The 22,133-nt window shown below is 45.3% G+C and overlaps 2 protein-coding genes across 5 annotated transcripts; one reads left to right on the plus strand and one right to left on the minus strand.

Moving 5' to 3' along the window:
• Positions 1 to 2,811: 2,811 nt before the first annotated feature.
• On the minus strand, positions 2,812 to 8,149 carry fam3a (FAM3 metabolism regulating signaling molecule A). 4 transcript variants are annotated; one of them, XM_070448072.1, is made up of 10 exons: positions 7,778 to 8,149; positions 6,972 to 7,026; positions 6,721 to 6,828; positions 6,289 to 6,312; positions 5,976 to 6,099; positions 5,325 to 5,383; positions 5,127 to 5,177; positions 4,787 to 4,871; positions 4,190 to 4,316; positions 2,812 to 3,591 (listed from the first exon to the last, which is right to left on the minus strand). In XM_070448072.1, the coding sequence occupies exons 2-10, from the start codon at positions 6,982 to 6,984 to the stop codon at positions 3,493 to 3,495; spliced, it is 690 nt and encodes a 229-aa protein (XP_070304173.1). In that variant the 5' UTR covers positions 6,985 to 7,026; positions 7,778 to 8,149; the 3' UTR covers positions 2,812 to 3,492. The 4 variants fall into 4 exon arrangements, with proteins under 4 accessions (XP_070304173.1, XP_023861646.1, XP_023861647.1 ...); XM_024005878.2 differs by having other exon boundaries at positions 6,277 to 6,312; positions 7,778 to 7,868; XM_024005879.3 differs by having other exon boundaries at positions 7,295 to 7,823.
• A 414-nt stretch (positions 8,150 to 8,563) lies between these two features.
• On the plus strand, positions 8,564 to 21,555 carry LOC111976766 (isocitrate dehydrogenase [NAD] subunit gamma, mitochondrial). The gene is made up of 12 exons (XM_024005876.2): positions 8,564 to 8,676; positions 14,402 to 14,446; positions 15,479 to 15,576; positions 17,182 to 17,291; positions 17,460 to 17,520; positions 17,986 to 18,118; positions 18,267 to 18,400; positions 18,727 to 18,829; positions 19,002 to 19,148; positions 19,413 to 19,507; positions 19,647 to 19,707; positions 20,733 to 21,555. Exons 1-12 carry the CDS (start codon positions 8,596 to 8,598, stop codon positions 20,832 to 20,834), a joined length of 1,170 nt encoding a protein of 389 aa, XP_023861644.1. The 5' UTR covers positions 8,564 to 8,595; the 3' UTR covers positions 20,835 to 21,555.
• Positions 21,556 to 22,133: the final 578 nt, after the last annotated feature.

The raw sequence follows: 22,133 nt of genomic DNA on the forward strand, positions 1-22,133 counted from the left end.
TGTTACATTGCAATAGAAATGTCGAAAGCAAACTGCACTTACCTAAATGTATCATCTCGTTGACGTCCGTTCGGATTTATTATAGGCAAGCTGGTACCAGACAGCTAGCAAGCTAGCTAAAGCCCTATAATGTATATTCCTGTTATGTAGCTCTATAGCTAACCAACATATTTCAAACGTTGCTCAAGCGACCTTTAAATTGCACTTCGTTGCCATTAATTGTTTAAAAACAATATTCCCTCAAAATAGGCAAGATACACGTTTTCAAATTATTTCCTTTTAAAAATTGTAGCTGCCTGTTGGTAAATCCAAACTTGAAAATCCACACTCGAGTCGTCGAGTCTCAGTCTATACCGGAGCAGGCGGTTTGGTATGTCTACGTGCTGCCATAAAGATGCTTGTCTTTCGTTGGTTTGATTACATATTTCCCCGTCAGCTTTCGTTGTGGCGAGATATTCAAGTACACCTACCTATACGTGCAAATACCTTCAGACGTTCCTTTATGTACGTATTAGACAAGATACGAGTCACACGGCCATCTCTGTACAAGGTGTAACTGCATACGCTTGCTGGCTTCTCCTTTCCTCACTACAATCCGTGGAGGCACTTGCCACAGGCTCGTCCGATGTGCGCACGCCACCGCTACCCAACAGGGCCACAAGAGGGCGGCACGCAGCTCGACGGTGGCAGAAGTCCGCGAGTTGTTGTGATTCTGGATGGACAGATAGCTATCAACAAATGCAAGAAATTGCCATGTGTTGAATCGTAAGTGACTCGTTTCATTTTGTTGTTGATAGCATGTCTTGTTTTGACTGATTTCATGTCAATGCTAATATGGCAAAGAAAATCGCCAGCTATTCAACCAACTGTAACGATTTATCTGAGAGACAAGTGCAAATTAATTTCAAACATTGGAGACGAAATATAGTTTACATATATATCTAAGCCAACCGTCCTTTGTCCCATAGTTGCGCACGCGTTGGTTTTGTTGCTAAACAACCAACCCATGTATAAAGAGGCTCAAGTGCAAAATTAACACGTATTTTGGCGCCCCCTGGTGGATTAGTGAAATTACCGCTGTCGCTGCACAGTGCATGACTGAAGCATGATGCGGCATTATACATGAACAATTTCCCACAGGTCTAGGGCTGCTGCATGCATTAAGCGTCTGAGTCCTGACTCCTGATCGATTTATTTTTTAATCATAATTCATAAGATTACATGGACAGGAGGGACCAGGGGCTGTACTGTATGTGTTATGTGTCCAAAGAGTATGAGTGCTGCTCTAGGATCAGTTTTACCCAACATAGACCAGGGGAACCTGATCCTAGATCAGCACTCCTACTCGGCAACACTTGATACATACGATCTGATCTTCTTTAAGTTCAGTTGACATGAGCTTATTCAATCTTTCACATCGTCTTACATCAACCCATAAGGCATGACAATAATTGCCAAATACATACTTTACATGCACTCATACTTCACAAAAGGATAGCCTATAAAATACACCCAAGGTAGTATTTTCATTTACTGACCCACACCTAACCTGGTCCCAGATCTGTATGTGCTCTTGCCAACTCCATTGGCAAGCCATGACAATCATTGACAAGGATTTGGCATGATAGCACAAACAGACTGGCACTCAGGCTAAACCACACAGCACACAGAGAATATTGAGATCTTTTAATAACTTACAAAATAGTTTGTCACAAAAATTAATATTAAGAATTCTACAGTACACTTGGTTTCATAGCACTGTGTCTATTTCTGGACCAAAACATTATGCTATGCTTGTTTTCAGTGTATTCTAAATGCAACAAATCATGTATATTTTACTATCAAATTCAAAGTGGAGGAAACTGAGATAAATATCTAACTTTTTCCACAGGGAAAGAGATTCTGTCTTTGAAAATGCAAATAAAGTTACACAAATAACCAAATAAAGACAAGGCCTGAGACACATGGATAGTGTTGTTACCTAACAGTACAATTTCAAAAGATAATGTTTATCTTAGGCACTAACGTCGTCACTCTAGTGTACAATTCATGAATATAGCCTACGAGGTGTAAAAATAAGTTTCTCTAGGATTCTAGACTAGGCTAGTTCTATTCCACGTCAAATACACAAGATTACTCAAAGTCACCGTATACATTTGCCAAACAAACAATGATTGCTACACAGCAAGTTATCTATAAAAGGTGGGAATTTTCAGCACTTTAGCCTGGTCCCAGATATGTTTGTGCTCCTTGCAACTCAATTGCACTTGCCCATTGTCAAGCCAAATGTTTGACATGACAATGAATGACAAGGAGTTGGCACTATAGCAGACAGCCACAACTTAATTGAAATCGTTAATTTTCTATATTAAACCTAGGGTACAAAATATGAATTAATCTTAATTTAGCACAAAACAGATCTTAGATCAGCCAGCAATAACATATTGCTCATGAACTACTTACTTTCTATTATACCTAAATTGTATTCTGGGCAATGTCCATTCAGATAGGCAGTGTTCTCTGGCCTCTTCTTTTTTATTTATTTTTAAAACAGACATTACTTGTTTCAGTTATTAATTTCTATCAAGCATTTACATAAAAATAAAAAAAACGTTTTTCCACTTCTATGCATTTGGTCATCAAACATTTGGTCTCTGAAATATCCCTTTCCTCTACTTGTGGTCGGTCACCTGTTAATTCTTTCAGCAAAGTTATTAGGCCTCAAATGATTAAATAAATGCCAAGTTCAGATGTCAAGTGCAAATGTTTGCTTCAACCATCAGTCAAGCTAGCCTATTGAGCTCCAGCATTGTCACAGTGAGATTCCAATCAATCAAGGGATGTCCTTTGCAGCATGTGTTACTTGACCAAAAACAAAAAAGTATTGTAGGAGCCTCTAGTTCCATGATTTTGTAACAGAGCATTATTTGTCCAACTTAACTGTCGTCTTACATTACCAATACCATACTCCTAAGTCTCATCAGGGACAGAGGGCAGTTCTGACAAATGCCAGATGGGCTGGTCCATCTTAAGATCAGTTGGCCTGTTTTAAATTGTTTTTGCACAAAATGATCATTGTTTGGCTAATAACAGGGGCCTCAATGGAAAAAAAAGATTTCTGGTCCCAGTCCATCCCAAGTCTCACTAATCAGAATGAACGTGACGAAGCCTGGAAATCGAGGAAGTCAAACGATCATAGTCCATGCTTCTGCTGCAACAGTTTCTCAAATAGATATGTGCTGCTAACCTTAGAACCAGAGAAAAATTGGGTCTCAAAAGGTGCTACTCCTTAGAAACTGTCTGCATTCCAACACTCCACCCGTCTCCCAAAATGTGCACTTGTCTTGCACACTCCCCGTTATTAAAAGCATTGGATCGGTGTAGGGCCTAAGCATTGGCTGGAGGGGTCCCACCATCGTTAAATCCATGATGATGAGTGTGCACTCATTAGGAGAGAGTGGAGGAAGGGATACATGTACCTGCAGAGAGTGTTTAATTCTCTAAGGGGGCACGGAGGGGGATACAGCCGTCCATTTCGAGAGACTCAGGCCAGCCTTCATACTTGTTACTGCTCTTACTGTTCTTCATACGCTGGGGGAGATGGAGAGCATGAACATTAGGCTTTACAGCAGGTGTTCTCAAAGTGCGTCCGTGCAAAAGTATATAATTGGGGGAAAAATGTAAACATAAATGCACTGTAATGTAGGCTTTAAAACTGCCAAGTTCCCTCTGCCTAGTGGCAAACTGTGTAGAATTGCAGGAAATTAGCTTAAACTGCAAAATCTCTCCGATGCCTTGTAAATTCTCTTTCCCCGGGCCCAAGACTCGTCCAGCCATGTACTGCAGACGTCATAGTAAAACTTCTTGTAATCGTTTTTTAAAATCACAAACAAGTTGAGTTCTCATTATGAATTCTGATGAATTTGCAAACACAAAAGGGGTCCCCGAACCCACAAAGATTGAGAACCCCTGCTTTACAGAACAAACACACTGACAGAGACATACATATATTACCTATGGACAGAGCTACAAGGAAGAGAACGGTGAGTGTACAGGTGCCTCATGTGTCAGAGGTCATGTCTCCTCATCTCACGCATACACATGTTCAAGCACACCCAATTCTAAGTATGCAGGATCACCGTTTGAGTTGCGTACTGTATAAATTTGGCTTAAGGTAAAGATAGTCTACCTGTTCGAAAGGACTCTTGTTCTCGATTCCCTTGGCTCCTACAAACACCCAGCTGTCTCTGAAGGTGAGCTCCTTCACTGCTGTGCTACCCAGCTCCTCAAACAGACGACGTGCCTCATCATTCAACCTGACAGAGACACATTAGGTTACAGTCAAGTAGGCTATAATGTCCATAATATCCATTAAGAGACAGTTTCCTGGACAAATATTAAGCCTGGTCTTGGAAACTTTCAGTGGAGATTCTCCATTAAGTGTGCTTTTTAGTCAGAGTAGTGTTAATCTGTGTCCCTTAGTGTTGTGTTTTTCGTGACATGCAGAAATGCATTAAAAGTTGTCAGGATGCAAATGTACATTTTTAGATGTAGTTGTACTGTAATGGTGTACTTCATTGTTAATCTGGTTTTGCTAAGCAAAACTAAACAACTCGCCCCTCCAGAATTATGTCTGTGTGCCACAGGGCGTAATAACCAGTGTTAAAAGCTTTGCATGTGACTGGAACTCACTTAGCAGTGCCAGGGGGGCAGAAACTACACTATAACAACTCTCTGGGGGGAGGGCTTCATGTGTGTGTGTGGAGAGAATATTCTGGACTCTTACTTTGTGGCAGGATCATCAAAGGAAGCTACAAACACAAGTGTTCCCTCATGTAGGGGCCGGAGATACTTCAACAGGTCAGTTACATCTGAGAATGTAGTACAGAGACGATGTCTTAAAGGGGAACGGTTAAACACCTGGATTTATCAGAACAACATGGGTTGGTTTCCTGCACACAGATTGATTCTAGTTCTGGATTTAACAGCATGTTCAATGGAGATTCTCTACTGATAGTGCTTCTTAGTCCAGGACTAGACTTAATCTCTGTCCGGGAAACCGGCCCCATTTGTACCCCTTATTTCACAGAACAGCACATTAATATTAGCTAGTTTAATCCTCTCACCTCCTGCCCACATATCAAAAGATTTAGTTTCTAAGAGCTCTCCCGATACCCCTGAAGAGTAGAAACATGAAGTAGTGGTGTAAGTAATTAGTACACACATAATTCAACAGTTAATCAAGCATCACTATTCGGAAATCAATTGGAAAATGTTACTTTATCAAGATTTGTAGGAGTATGAGTGAGATTCTAATTTCTTACCATTTACTAAAGCAATGTTTAGTCCTCTGCCAACATTGTTCTTGACACTGCTCACAAGGCTGAGGGGGATAAATAGGAGAGGTTGGGAGGCGAGAAGGGTACGAGAGCACAATTATTGTCTGGAGGGGTTAACATACTGTTCAGGGGCCGGTTTTCCCAAAAGCTTTGTAGCACTAAGACCATCCTAAACCCACTGTAGGCAATAGACAAAAGATGAGAGATGAGCTTAGAGCTACTAAGCTTTCAGGAAACTCGCCACAAACAGAATGAAAGGCAGAAAGAAGGGATGATGCTACAGACAAAACCACCAGATTGATGGACTAGCCTGGTCCCAGATCTGTTTGTGTTGTCTTGCTAACTCATATGGTCATTGATCATAGGAGTTGGCAAGACTGCACAAAGATCTGGGACAAGGCTAGAAGGACAGCAAGACAGACAAAGAAATAAAATGGCATTTATTATTATTAAATACTTGCATTCAGCTCTTCAGGCAAATTTGAAGGCCTGGTTGAAATGGGATTATGGCAGAGAGAGAGATGGGAGAAATAACAAGAACAAAGAGGGGGTAGAGAGAGTGAGATGGATGGAGAGAGAGATGGATGGAGAGAGAGTTGGCGAGAGAGAGTGTGATTGATAGACAAAAATTCTCACATCTTATCCTCCAGGCAGATTTTGGGCCCAATGACGTTGGCGGCTCCAGAGACAAGACGGAAGGCCAGATGTTTCTGAGGACATGGAGCCGACAGACCACACTTGTACCTGCGTGGTTTGGTCTCTGGAAGAGGGCAAGAGAGGAGACATGAATTAGCACAATAGAATGAAAGTGTACCCAGGGGGGGGAATATGGTTTTCTACTAAGGGACATAAATTAGCACTGTCCCACTGACATTGAAAGGTTCCAAAATACAACACTTCAAACTAAGTGATTGCCACTGTAAATAATGGTCTTAACCTTGCCACATACCAGCTGTTGGCGCCTCGTTTGTCCCTGTAGAAAAGATAAACATAAACGTTGACCCAGTCTGTATACTCCAATGGATTCTGCTTACGTTTTCTTATGATGTGTCTAATGGTTAACTCTTTGTTTATCCAGCTCTGTCCATTCACCTGAGCTCAGCCTTTATTCTGCCTACACATGTCTATTAATTAACCCTATGTTTTATGTCTCAATACTTCTGGGAGAACAGTCTAGATACTGAAAAAAAATCAACCATTGTCATGAAATTTCACCTACACTGTTTGATCAAAGTTCAGTTTAGTTCAATATTATTTCAGCACACAGAACCAAATCTCACATGCACACTGGTCAGCTATGTTTCATCAAGACTGGGTTCAATCCAAAACATGTAGATTATACTACACACATACAGAGAACAGTAGTGGGGTTGTCTCTTACCACTGAAGAAGTGTTTGACCAAAGATCTGCTGTCCCCTCCGAGTATGGAGCTGGCTAACACCCATGTGAGGCCCAGCAATAGCAGCACAGCCACAACTCGCATTGGCCCTGGCACACAAACACAAACCATTACATTAGAATGATCAACAACAATACATTACATTCATTAGATAGATGGGCACACACACACACACACACACACACACACACTTTCTGACACAGACAGTTTTGGTAAGCATATCAATTCTTACCTGCCAATCTCATTATTGATTTCTTTCAGAAGCAAGGGCAGACAGGCAAGTAGTCCTAGGGATAGAAAAACAAACAATGAGACAGAGACGAGACTAATAGTAACGTCAGTAAGCATATGGGCTTTTCACTGGAGAACAATGATGTTTGAAATCTTACAATTATACATTTTAATCAAATTACAGTAATCTCTACCAACGACATGGATTCGATAAGACATGGGGGTGAAGAGAAGGTGCCCACTGCAAGAAGGGCAAAGTGGCAACACCCACCCACCGTACAATATATATAAACTTTCATTAAAATGTGCATATCGAGTTCCTACCTATTGTCTAAAAGAGGATGAATAATCGATTGTCCCAGCTGGTAAATCACCAGCTCGTCGCCTGGGACTTTTATTTTTTCCAAGGAAACCTCAATACTTTCCCCTCGTGAAAATACACCTTTGCTGGGAAACCACACTTGGAAGCAAAAAAAGGAAGCCAATGAAATATGATTTGGACGACTTAGTTGACCATCTGTAAGGTTTGATTCGTTCCAGTTTTGACAAGTACGCAGGATTTATGTTTATTTCATCAAGCTTGCGATTTTCCGGATTCGTTTTTGAGCCTTGAATTTTTCGGTGACGTCGGTCACGGGTATGCGCAATATGGGCTCGCTTATCATCCGCGCGTTCATTTTTCTACGCTACATAAAAACATGTTGACGATATGATGGAATATCATCACCCAAATGCATTACATAAACTAATACGAAGCGAGAATGGATTAGAAAAACTCAATAAAAGTATGACTTGAAATACACTTACCCCTTAGTCTAAACCGGTCTAAAAACGGACTTTAGAAGAGCATCAGCTCTAACGTAAATTCTGGCAACATTGATCGAGTTCGTTTTGCATGGCCCGGTGCCCCGGGTAAGCAGAGTTTGATTTGTTAGATCATGCCATCACAGAGTTTCTAAACACAGAGATGCAATATCGCGAGACTTTCGGGAACGCTTGCTCGACCGAACAAGCTGAACAGGCCGGGTTTGGGTTTTCAGAAGGCAATGAGAGAAGTAAAAAGTTATTCCTTAGTTGTTAATTTTCTCAAAATCGAAAGGCATAACCTAGATTCGAGGCAACGTCTTAAATAGTTGAACATGGTATTACTCCAACCTCCTGAAAGTGACAGACTGACACGTTTTCATTTTTGTCAAAAACAACTTTATATCGAAGGAGTGCCTTTGAATTGAAGGACTGCTCATGCGCAGTTCTGTGCGATACGACGGTTAGACCCGATGACGTGTTTCTCCGTATAGATGCGGTCTCCTCAACCGCCCTTTCACCCACGTGTTTCCATGGCAATTCCATTGTTTTGGTCAAGTTCATTAACCTTTTTACGGCATCTATGAGCTTAGCTAGCCAACGTCGCCATGACATCGCCTACAAGCGTTATCGGAAATTTCTATTGGAGAAGCAGTTCCTGCCTATCTTCATACTGAATTGTCTTTGATTCCATTGGTCCTTAAGAGAAAACTCTACTCACCCGGTGCAACGGGCCATGCAAAACGAACTCCCCCAATATTCTCTCTGCTGTGTGGGCACGAGCAAATGTGCGTGCACGCTGTCAGTCAAATTGCATCAAGATGGCCGCCTCCAGTGCAGTGCTCTCAATGTCCAAAATCATCAAACCCATTTGGGGTGGACGGTTGGCAGCGACGGCAAAAGTAAGACCGTTTTTATGATTCACAGTTATGATGATAAAGGAACTACATAAAACTAGGCTTGAAAGAAATAGTGTTTCTAGACTAAAACACAAGGTCATATCTGGTTAGCTTGCTAGCTTCCTGGGGTGCAGTCAATACTCCAAACAGTTATAAAACGTTTTTTTTTCAACAGAATGTAGCGTTTCTATTGGACATATTCAGGTAGGTCCCGCCCTCTTTGCCGTACCTGGACAATAAATCGAAGGTTAGGTATGTAACCAAGATTATGTGAGCTATATGGATCACTCCAATATATTTTATCACTCTGTGGTGGAGAGATACATCCGAGGTGAAGATTTACTCCCGTGTACACCTGTGTCACGGCTGGGGTCCGCCCCTATATATAGACCCCATGTCCGCGACACGTTCTCTCATCCTTTTTGAGACACCTCTAGCACTGTAGAGGATTGGATTGATCCATATAGCTCACATAACTGAGGTTACATACATAACCTTCATTATGTTTCACTATATTGGATCACTCCAATATATTGGTATACCCATACCAGATTTAGTCAGTGCTAGAGGGACCTGGTGCAGGTGCTGTCAATGTGGAAGGGGGGTCCCGGCACAGTCCCCGGAAGGGGAGGCGATGCCCAGGATGGCTGAACCAACCGCAGAGGGAGGTGGCATATTTACCCGATAGTACCTAGCAAAGGTGCAAGATGAAGCCCAGCTGGCCGCAGCACAGATATCAGCGAGGGGCACTCTTCTCAGTAGAGCTCAGGACACAGCCACACCTCGTGTTGAATGTGCCACCACAGATCCCAGCACTGGCCTGCCAGCCAGGCGGTATTCTGTCATAATCGTGTCTACTATCCAGTGAGAGAGCCTCTGCTTTGATAACCCAGCCCCCAGGACCCTCTAACCATAGCAGACAAAGAGCTAGTCTGTTGTTCTCACTGACCATGTACGCTCCACATAGGCAGCCAGTGCCCTCACAGGGCACAGCATGCTGGAGGGAGGCCCATCACTCCCCAGCCACTGCCGGGGGGTCGTAAGCAGACAGGATAAAAGGGATGTTCACATGCCTGTCTGACAGAACCGGCTTTGCCAAAGCTGCCAAGACCAGATCCCAGCTCGCCATTGAGCGGATCCTAGTTGGACGCAGGCGACGAACTCCCTTCATAAACCTGGAGACCAAGGGATGGCGCCCCACTGGCCTGTCCATCCACCCCACATGGCAGGCAGATATAGCGTGCCAAATTCCCTCTCAGTGTAGAGGCTGCCAAGCCCTCATCCAAGCGAGTCTGCAGGTATTGGAGGACATACTGCACCCAGCATGACTCGGGCACAATCTCAATACCAGTGCACCAAGAGCAGAACAACCGCCAGCACAACTGGTATGCTGCGATTGTTGCCGGTGACCTTGCGCTCTGCATGGTGTACATTACACCCTCCTGTAGTCCTAACATGGACCATTGGTGCCGTTCAGAGGCCAAGCCCACAGACTGAGGCAGTGCGACCTCAGATTCCACAGAGTTCCCCCGGTTTGAGACAGCAGGTCTGGTCTCATGGGAAGTTGCCAAGGTGTCCCAGACAACAGGGACAGGAGAAGGCTGAACCAGGGTCGACTGGGTCATTATTTGGCCACCAGAAGCAGACAATGCTCTGCCATCCTGGTCCTGTCCAGCACAGCCTGGATCAGGGGAAAAGGGAGGAATGCGTAAAGCTTCATCCCTGGCCAGTCGTAAGCCAGAGCATCCAAGCCCAGAGGCCCTGGTGGCTCCGACATGCAGTACCACAGGGGGTAGTGTGCGTTGTCCAGGGAGGCAAACAAGTCCACTTGCGCCCTCCCAAACTTGTCCCACAGGTGCTGCACCACCTGGGGATGTAGGCTCCAGTCCCAAGGTGGCTGGCCCTCTCGCGAGAGCATATTTGCTGCCACATTCAGGATGCCAGGTACGTGCGCGTAGAGATAATAGACGTCCCTGAGCCCAGAGAAGGAGCTCCCGTGCCATAAGATGGAGGCGGTGGGACCTCAGTCCACCCTGATGGTTGATGTAAGCCACCACTGTGGTGTTGTCCGTTTTCACCAGGACATGTCTTCCTTTCAGATGTGGAAGGAAAGACTGCAGGGCCAGCAGTACAGCTCGGCGCTCTAGTGTGTTGATGTGCCTGCCACTCCAAGGGGGTAGCCAACAGCCGCTGGCCGACCTGCCCTTGGTTCAACCCCCCCCTAGCCGATCTGGGAGGCGTCTGTGCTGACCAGCTCCCGGCAGCACATCCTCAGCATCTCCACCCCATCCGAGAGAAAGGAGTGACAGCGCCACCTCAACAATGCCCTGATGCACTGTGCGGTCACCCGCAGCTGACGGTGGCGCTTCAGGTGCAGCCGGTGGGAGTTGAACCACCGTTGAAGAGGCCGGAGATGGAGCAGGCCCAGGGGAATCAACAATGAGGCCGCCATCAGCAAGCCCGACGGGCGTTGGCAGGTTAGGGCGGATACCACCTGCACCTGCCGAAAGTGGTCGAGGCAAGATAAGATCGTCGGAATCCTTATGGTGGGCAGGCGTGCTCTCATGAGGACTGAGTCCAGTTCCATGCCAATGAAGGCCACCCTCTGGGTGGGCGTCAGATGACTCTTCTTGTCGTTTACAGTAATGCTCAGCCCGCCGATGTGGGTCAGGAGCATGTCTCTGTCTGACAGGACCTGGGTCCTGGTCGGGGCACAAATCAGCCAATCCAGGTAATTGAGGATCAACAACCCTAGGGACGTGAGAGGTGCCAGGACAGCATCCATGCACTTTGTGAAAGTGCGAGGTGTCAAGGAGAGGCCGAAGGAAAGAACCATGAATTCGTAAGCCCTCGCATCGAAAGCGAATTGGAGGTACTTTTAATGAGCTGGGTGAACAGGAACATGGAAGTATGCATCCCTCAGGTCCAGCGTCACAAACCACTGGTCCGTGGACACACCCTGCAAGATGCAGGCTGGGGACAGCATGTGGAACCTCAGTACCTTCAAGTACCCATTGAGGTTGCGGAGGTCCAGAATCAGTCTAAACCCTCCTTCTCTTTTTGGGACCACAAAATAAGTGGCGTAGAACCCACCTAGCTGTTCTGATGTCTCGATCCTGCGGATGGCACCCTTGTCCAGGAGCACCGGAATTGGAGTCGGTACCGCTTGAGCATTGTGGACAACACCCATGGGGACTCCACACACTCCTCCTACTTTGCCCTTTGAGACCGGGAGAATTGGCCGGGGAAGGTTGTGTCAGGGGTCCTTCCGGGGCCCGCCTCTCCTCTGGCGCCCCGAGCTCCTGGGTCCCCCAGGCACGTCCCTACGGCGGTGAGGTTGAGAGGTTGTAGCTCCACCGCACGCTGTGCCCCTCCCCGATGTCGTCCCTCAGCACGAGGCAATGGGGCAGAAGATGGACCCCACCGTAGTTCGGGTGCAGGTGGGTGGTGACGGTCCGTCTGCCTTAACCCTAACCCTAACCCGGGGACTGAGGAGGCGGCATGAACTGTCTCAGGGTCTCCCAGTTCCTACGAACCTTATCGGTCTGCTCCAGAATGTCATTAACCCCTGGGCCAAACGTCAGCCCTGGGGTGATGGGGAGAGTGGCAAATGTGTTCTGGAGAGCAGCTGGCAGACGGGATTAGGCCAGCCAGAAATGGCGCCGGGAGGTAACCACCTGCGCCATGTTCCATCCGTTGGAGCGGGCCACATCCCTCTGGAGCAGGGAAAGCAGGCGAGACAACTCCATCGCAGCATGGCCGCGTTGGAGGCCACGAGAGCAGAGGGAGAGCGTATGTGGCTTTCAAGTCCCAGCTTCAGTGGCGGGTTCCACCCTATAATCTCCCAGTCCGGGAAGACCATGGCAGCTATCATGGTGTCCGTGGTCGGGCACTCCCAGAGGCCGAGTGACTCTGCGCCTGCAACACAACTCCGTGGTCAAGTCTCTGCACGACCACTCTGCCTGGGCAGCTCTCCTGCAAGGCCTTGCAGAACTCAGCAGAGATGGGAACAGATGGAGAGTCATCACTGTCCACCAGTTTGATGTCCAGTGCAGTGGCTACCCGAGTGAGTAGGCCTCTCGAGCTGCTGGGGGGCGATGAAGCCCCACTGCCGGCTTCTGATGGCCTGTCAGCCTGGTAGCCCCGCTCACGGTGGCGAACAGTGCCAGCATCGTCCCCCAGGAACAGCCTATCACTGGCCAACAGGGATCAGCTGTCGTCGCCATCGACGCTATCAACCTCCTGACGCAGGGCATGCGCCCTCCGTTCAAGGTGGTCCCAGCGGTCCGACTCCTGCCCCCGTCCAGGACTGGCAGTAGATTGGCTCTGCCTGCGGTGGCTCTTGCCATGCTTCCTGGGAGGGGTACTTGGCCCAGTACAGGGAATAACTGCTCGCTGGCGCACCACTCCTGAGGGAGGGAGCTTGTCCTCAGTCCGAGTCTGGCCAACCCACTCGCGAATGGCCTCCAGGCGCAGGCGTTCTGAGAACACCACACAAAACAGGCATCCAGTAGGGCGCTCCACCGCCCTCTCCGCGTGGCTCAAACCCAGGCAGTGCATACACGAGGTATACGGATCTCCAGGGGGATGCCACCATCACACCTGTCCCAAAGGGATGCCATAAGCTCAGCCAAGCCAGCGAGGCCACGGAGCAGGGGTCCGGCATGACCCGCTTGGAGGAAAAGGAACCCGGTGAGGAATACCTCTGCAAAACACAGGGGTAGACCCATGTGGGAAAAACCGTCAGACAAAAAAAAACAGCAACCAGGTAATGGATTTGATTTGTTTTTTTTGTTTTTCTCCAACTGCAATATTACCTAGCCGGTTTAATATCCAAGCAGGAAACAAAAAACAGAACCATATGATGGAGTAACTCCGTTTTAAGGAACTCCAAAGTTAATGTCTCAACGTAGTGGAAGCCCACCACGATACTCTTACATTCTGCAGGGGAAAGAACAAGAAAAAAAACCCTGCAGGGTAATTAAAGCGATTCACAACACACAGAACAAGCCAGTCCGCAAGTTGTGTAAAGTAAATACATTCTGTGGCAGCAAGAGCCACCAATATATTAATGGATGCACACGGAGTCGTAGTGTAACGCTAACGAAACACAAGCACGACAAACCACGGGCGGAAGATACAGATCAACCGCGCGCAGCGAGTGGAGCAGATGATGGGCTGGCCATGTGGCCAGGTGCTCCAGGCTGCAAACAGCCAGTGAGTATACTTCCACGCAAGGTATTACACTCACCAGTGACTTACCAAGCGAACTTCAGAAAGTTTGTACCTCAAACCATACGGACATCCGCCGAGAAAATAAAAGAGAACGCGTGTCGCGGCCATGGGGTCTATATATATATATAAGGGCGGACCCCAGCCGTGACACAGGTGTACACAGGAGTAAATCCTCACCTCGGATGTATCCCTCCGCCGCGGAGTGATCCAATATAGTGAAACATAAACGCTAGTTTTTGTTGCAAAACGTTTGGAGTAATGATTACACCCCTGGTTAGCATCAGTAATGATTACACCCCTGCTATCTCCTCATCATTTTTGTTTCCAGAATTTGTTCTTAACTGGCTTGCCTAGTTAAATAAAGGTAAAATAAATTAAAATACATTCATACTGTACTGTTGAATGTGTATCACTACTAGAAAGCCTCACAGGTCCTTAATAACCCACATAATCCACAAATTGAGTTAGCTAACGCCCTGTTCTGTTTCCTCAGGTTTTTGGAGCCACAGTGAGCAGTCGCAGAGAGAAGTCAACAGTAGTGAGTGCCTATCTCGGAATCAGTATCAAATAGATTATCTGTGGTGTTATGAGTAGGCCTGAATCTTGTGAATGCTGGCTGGTAGAGTTTGACTTCTTCTAGCCAAGTTTTTCCTTAACTCCACAATGTACATCACATCACTGGAGTTGAGCGGAGACCACTGTTGGCGTACTGAACCTCCGACTTCGAATCGCTGTCAGTCGATACTTGTAAAAATGTACATTCTTAAACTCTTACCGTGTACCTTTCTTTGTTTGCTGAAATCCGTACTTTTTAATAAAACCTTCAACCTTCAAATACAACCAGTTGATTGTTTCCTCAAATCGACTGACAGCGACTCAATGTAGTCGCTGCAACTCAGCTAGGCCTCTTAACACTTGACATTTTATCTACACGAGTTGCCTGGTACACTTGATTGTCAGAAATCATACGGGTTTCTGTCAACTATGTCTATTTGAAGCATCATACTAACAAGGTAGTGTAAGTTGTGTGATGTAGCTAGCCTACCCAGGTATTTTACTATGACCAGAACGAGCTTCACACTGCCACTCTGTCAGATGAAAATGTTTCTGAAGGACATTCAGACGGAACTCTAAATACTTCTGCTTGGTATTGATTATTGTTGTGTTGATTTGGTGTGACAAAGCTAACTCTGCTAATGAACCCAATTGTCAGCATCCAGCTGAGCCTGTGTAACCTGATCAAGCCCCTTTACAAATTTTTGGGACCACATTGGGGAGAGGGAATCAGGGATGAGCTACCAATCTAAGGGGGGAAGGTGCAACTGTTGGATTTCAGGTGCTTTGCTAATCTCTCACTGTATTGTTCCGCTTTTCCGGCTGTGTTTCTACAACTAACAGGGACAAATCATTGTAAGTACCAGATTGCATCCCATCACATCATGTTACAGGCCTCCACATACCCATGTTACACATAACAAACAACACACCTTATTCACACAATTGCCACACAAACATAGCATGGTAACTCTGGCAGAACAATACACAAAGATGACAAATGTGTACATTTCAGCCCCCTCCTGCAAAGTATGGTGGCAGACACACTGTAACTCTCATACCTGGAGATGGTATTGGACCAGAACTTCTCAATCACGTCAGGGAGCTCTTCAGGTCAGTCAAGTGTGTATTATAACAGTCGATAACATGTTTATGAGCTGTTATTCACAGGTAATAAACGGCTTAAACACACAGCCACTAATATGTCCCTGGGAGCTCTGAACATCTGTTAAAGGAACAAGCCACTCTAAAACTATCCTTTGGTATTTGTTGCATTAGTCCACTGTTGATACAGTTCCACAATGTTTTTAAAATATTTAACATTCAAAACGCTCTGTGACAATTAGCATTTTGAAAGTTCTATATCATGAGTGGATTACCAAAATATAGTTTGAGTGAATTTATTCCTTTAAGTTTATTATAACTGGTTATAACATTCATGGCTTATAAACACCTATACCAGTTCATTAATTAAACCGTTTTTATTAAATGTACATTACTGTTCAAAAGTTTGGGGTCACTTAGACATTTCATTTCTTTTGTCCATTTAAAATAGCATAAAATTGACCAGAAATACAGTGTAGACATTGTTAACGTTGTTAATGACTATTGTAGCTGAAAACAGCAAATGTTTTATGGAATATCTACATAGGCATACAGAGGTCCATTATCAGCAACCATCACTCAGGTGTTCCAATGGCACGATGTGTTAGTTAATCCAAGTTTATCATTTTAAAAGGCCTATTGATCATTAGAAAACCCCTTTGCAATTATGTTAGCACAGCTGAAAACTGTTGTTCTGATTAAGGAAGAAATAAAACTGGCCTTCTTTAGACTAGTTGAGTATCTGGAGCATCAGCATTTGTGGGTTCGATTACAGGCTCAAAATGGCCAGAAACAAATAACTGTCTTATGAAACTTGTCAGTCTATTCTTGTTCTGAGAAATGAAGGCTATTCCATGTGAGAAATTGCCAAGAAACTGAAGATCTCGGACAACGCTGTGTACTACTCCCTTCACAGAACAGTGCAAACTGGCTCTAACTAGAAAAGAAAGAGGAGTGGGAGGCACCGGTGCCCAACTGAGCAAGATGACAAGTATATTAGAGTGTCTAGTTTGAGAAACTGACGCCTCACAAGTCCTCAACTGGCAGCTTCATTAAACAGTACCCGCAAAACACCCGTCTCAACGTCAACAGTGAAGAGGCGACTCCGGGATGCTGGCCTTCTAGGTAGAGTTGCAAAGAAAAATACATATCTCAAACTGGCCAATTAAATTTAAAAAAGATTAAGATGTGCAAAAGAACACAGGCACTGGACAGAGGATCAATTAGCCTTTCAAAATGTTAAACTTGGATTAGCAAACACAACGTGCCATTGGAACACAGGAGTGATGGTTGCTGATAATGGGCCTCTGTATGCCTATGTAGATATTCCATAAAAAATCAGCCGTTTCCAGCTACAATAGTCATTTGCCACATTAACAATGTCTACACTGTATTTCTGATCAATTTATATATATATTTAAAAAACAAGGACATTTCTAAGTGATCCCAAACTTTTGAACGGTAGTGTATATTGGATTAAAGCAGTAGTGAGTGGCTACCAAGTTCCTAAAATGTTATTCACAGCTTATAAACACATCGACATATGTCTCATATATACGTAGTGGTACAACCAATGAGTTGAGGTAGAACGGCTGAGTCTGTTGAGTTCTGTAGGTTCAGCTGTGTGCCTGTGGACTTTGAGGTAGTGAACGTTTGCTCAGCTACTGAGGATGACATCAACAACGCCATCACTGCCATCCGCCGTAATGGAGTGGCCCTCAAAGGTAGGAGAAACACTGTAATGCTCATAGCACCATGCTCTTGTACTCACATTGTAGGCAGGTTCCAGCTATAGAACCAATTATCCATAACTGCAACGTATGATCAATTGTCTGTATTCTATAGAATGCCTATAACACTGTCACCATGTTTATGCATTTGTTTGTTTGTAGGTAACATTGAAACCCTCCACACCCTGCCTGCTTCCCACAAGTCCAGAAACAACCTCCTCCGGTAAGTAAAACTTAATATCCAACGTTTTATTTCAAAAAGACAGAGGACATCTTCCTCGAGTGCTCCGTTTCTGCTCACAGTTTTCCTATCTCTAGCCCAAATGGTCGTCTGTTGCTCTGTGGCTCTCTGTCCAGCCCTGTCAGCTTACAATGTCTCCACCCGTCTCTCTGTCCAGCCCTGTCAGCTTACAATGTCTCCACCCGTCTCTCTGTACAGCCCTGTCAGCTTACAATGTCTCCACCCGTCTCTCTGTCCAGCCCTGTCAGCTTACAATGTCTCCACCCGTCTCTCTGTCCAGCCCTGTCAGCTTACAATGTCTCCACCCGTCTCTCTGTCCAGCCCTGTCAGCTTACAATGTCTCCACCCGTCTCTCTGTCCAGCCCTGTCAGCTTACAATGTCTCCACTCGTCTCTCTGTCCAGCCCTGTCAGCTTACAATGTCTCCACCCGTCTCTCTGTCCCCCAGTACCACTTTGGACCTGTATGCCAACGTCATGCACTGTAAGTCCCTCCCTGGAGTCCAGACTCGTCACAACAACATTGACATCATGATCATCAGGGAGAACACTGAGGGAGAGTACAGCAGTCTGGAGCATGAGGTTACACACACACACACACACACGCGAACGCACGCACACACTCACACACTTTCACTCCCCTCAACTTATCCCTTTCTTTTTTTAATACACACTCTTTGCTTTATAAAACCTGTGTTAGCATCCCTCTCTCCTTCCCTTCCTCCTGTAGAGTGTATCAGGGGTGGTGGAGTGTCTCAAGATCATCACCCGGACTAACTCCCTAAGAATCGCTGAGTATGCCTTTAAATTGGCCCGGGAGAAAGGTCGCAAGAGGGTCACTGCCGTCCATAAGGCCAACATCATGTAAGTCAAGTCAGCCGAGGTGTAGATGTGTATTCCACCCGTTGTCTGTTATAATGACTCACACTCTGAGCACTTTGGGACTGCGGTCCAATTGTGTACCCTTCTCCCCAAAGTGTGCACTCGTTCACTCCCTCTCATAAATTTAAATGACCCAGAGTTGTGTAAGAAATATGGTGGTAACTGCACCCGCCCCCTAGCCCATGCGTACACTTTCAATGCTTTGAAAAGCACGAGGTGAAGTGAACAAGTCAAGTGGACACTTCAAGAAGAAGGGTAGAGAGTCGGAATGCAACCAAGGGGTTGAACGTTGAACGTCCCCTTCACAGGAAGCTGGGAGATGGTCTGTTCCTGCAGTGCTGTAGAGAGGTGGCTGCTGGGTACCCTGACATTGCCTTTGACGCCATGATAGTCGACAACACCACCATGCAGGTATGAAAACCAATGCTATCTTTATTATACAGGCACACCTGTTTGTGCTGTCCCGCCAACTCATATGGCCGTTGATATTGCCAACAGGCACTTGGCAATACAAACACATCTCTTTAGTCCATATTACTCATGCTTATTATTGTCGTTTACCCATTCCCCTCTGATTCCCTAGCTGGTGTCCAAACCCCAGCAGTTTGATGTGATGGTGATGCCCAACCTGTATGGGAACGTGGTCAGCAACGTGTGTGCTGGCCTGGTGGGAGGGCCAGGGCTGGTGCCAGGGGCTAACTACGGCCGCGACTATGCTGTCTTCGAAACGGTCAGTCCACTGGGCTCCTGTAATGTCTGCAACTCTGATAATGTAATGCGATGCTCCTACAGTGGTTTATTGAGACGCAACTACAACAGACAACGTTTCGATCCCATTGGGATCTTACTCCAAATAGGGCTTAGCGTTTGTAAATTGAGGAGTGAATGCTGGACTTAAACAGTAGTCAGTTGACTTGGCCAAGTATGTCAATGATCTCTCGATATGCTCACTCTCTGTCTCTCTCTCTCTGTCTTTTCTCTATGTGACTTTCAGGCCACCAGGAACACAGGGAAGAGTATTGCTGACAGGAACATTGCTAACCCCACTGCCATGCTACTGGCCAGCTGCATGATGCTGGACCACCTCAAGTAAGTTCACCTCGCATCGTCTAATGAAGGGGCTGTTTCTAAACCATGACGATGTGTATGTGTTATCTGAGCTGCTGTCAACTTGTTGAACAGAACAGATGGCGTGAAAGTCAACTCATTGTATTTCTGTGCGTCTCAGGCTCCATGATTATGCCACTATGATCAGGAATGCAGTCCTGACAACCATGAACGAGACTCAGGTAAGTCAGGTTCTCTCACCTCACTGCACAATACACTCACCAGGGGTGTATTCACTAAGAACTCCCGAGTGGCGCAGTAGTCTAAGGCACTGAAATGTGAAAGGGATGAAATGTGGAGGGACCTAACTGAATTTGTCATTGTAAAATGTTTTCCGTTTGGAGTAAACTGTTTGTGTTGCAAAATGTTTTGCAACTGTTTGCTACGATCTAATGAATACACCCCACGTCACTGCTCTGTATATACACACACACCTCACTGCCGACTGACCTGCTGAGGGTCTGGACAGTTATCAATGGAGCGCATGCAAATGAAGAGCTATTCACATTTATTCTTTCTTTTTTTTAAGTATTTGAATTGTCTGCCATTCTAGCTAGAAATGTATCAAATTCCTCCTTTACACTCTGGGCCACGGGTAGGCAACTAGATTCAGCCGCGGCCTGGTCAGAGCGGATGGGCGGGGGGCCGGAACATAATTCTAATAATTTGTACATTGCAAATTAACCACAACAAAATAAAAATCACTCACTTGGCCTAGCGCAGGATCGGCAACAGGCTGCCCATGGGCCAAACCCGTCCCGCAGGCAGCCTGTTGCCGACTCTGCTCTATGCCAACTTGTCCATCCTGTAATCAAATGTATGCTGCTCTATAGAGCCTCTTCATCGTACAAAATGTTGCCATTGTACCCACTGATTTATTATCGGTGTAGAATTCCTCTGAGCAGGGTGTGATTGATAGAAATTCTGGGGCCTGGGGAGAGCAATATTACAGAATATTCAGAAATAAATGAATTGTGTAGAGTAGATATGATTGTCTGTCACGGAGAATATGGAATGGTGTTCGGTCTATTTGCTATATTTATATCTGTTTCACCTATATTGTTTTTTTGAGTAGAATGTGATTTGTGACTAGTTATATGTCTGTTATCTTGCAGTTGCACACAGCTGAGGGGGATATAATGGCGATGTTGACAATTGTCTCAAGTATCATCCTGCCTATCATAATAATATTATTCTTCTCCTGCAGTTGCACACAGCTGACATTGGTGGGCAGGGCACCACCTCTGAGGTGGTCCAGGCTATCATGAGGAACATCCAGAGCAAGGGGCCTCTCACCAGCGAGCTCTGAACACACACACTTTGTGGATGTGTCTCGTATGTTTAAAACAGCTGTAATGTACTGTATGTGTGTGCTGAGTGAGTGGGGGAGTCTTTGTGCATGTTTGTTTCTATAGTGATACTCCTCAGTGTTGTTGACGTGTGGGAGCGGTTCAGTCCTGTCTTTACACACACACACACACACACACACACACACACACACACACACACACACACACACACACCTCTTTCAGACTAGCAGAGTGTATTCATCAGTTGTCTTCTCCTTTGTATTCATGTCTGTATCAATGATTACGTTTAATTTCACACCAGTCTGTCTTTCCATAACCATTCCCTGGCCGGTTCACGCACATTAACCTTTGTGCATAAACAAAGGAAGTAGTAGGCCCAAACTCTACATCAGTAATAGCATGCTGTAGTGAAGAAGTAAAAGCAAGGATCTATCTCTTAGGTTTAACTCCAGGACATGATAGCTACTCTCTGCATCCTACAAGCCAGCACATAATAGCTAGATTGCAACACATTCAGCTCCACTTGAGACATTGGCTTTGTTTGATTGTATTTAAGCAACCGTTCTTGGGTACATGGGATCACTGTAGTCATTTGTGAGAGTTGAACCGGTTTTAGTATTTTCTCACAGTACAAATTACAAAGAAAGAGTGTAAACAGTTATGTTTCTCACAGTACTGCAATCTTGATAATAAATGTTTTGATGTTCTTCTCACAGTCCAGCAGTGCTTAGCCTTGGGTCTCTGTCTTTCTGTTATCATCTTTATCAGATGCTGCTCGTCTTTCCCAAAATCAAATCAAATGATTTACCAATGTCTTTTCTGTGGTCTTTAGATCAATTCACCCCCTTTTATTGATAAGGTTTTTGTTTTACTGTTCTATTTCACTTTTATCTGTTACATATGTTCTATAACAACGGTGTCTTCATTCGAACAACTCAGAACTGTACACTGAAATGCCATTATTATATACTTTGTCAAACATACTGTTTTTCACTTGATCCTTTGAAAAAACTAAACCAGACTCTGTGTTGTACTCAAAAGCAACCAATGTGTTTGTACCTCAAATACCTATATACTGTCTATCATTAACGCACAGTGGTTGAAATCTAGAGTGAACTCAAGCACATTTACCTGCTAAATGAAATTGTGTTTATTTTGGTTTCATGTACTATGTAAAAAGGTTATCTAAGCCTACTTTTGTTGGGTAATACTTTTTCCGGATCCAACACATTGCGTGGTAAATTTCAGTGCAATAGATGCTGCAACAAGGGAACGGTATTGGCATCAAAGCAGGCAAA

The sequence above is a fragment of the Salvelinus sp. IW2-2015 genome, linkage group LG17 (assembly GCF_002910315.2).
Source record: "Salvelinus sp. IW2-2015 linkage group LG17, ASM291031v2, whole genome shotgun sequence".
Classification (NCBI taxonomy): domain Eukaryota; kingdom Metazoa; phylum Chordata; class Actinopteri; order Salmoniformes; family Salmonidae; genus Salvelinus; species Salvelinus sp. IW2-2015.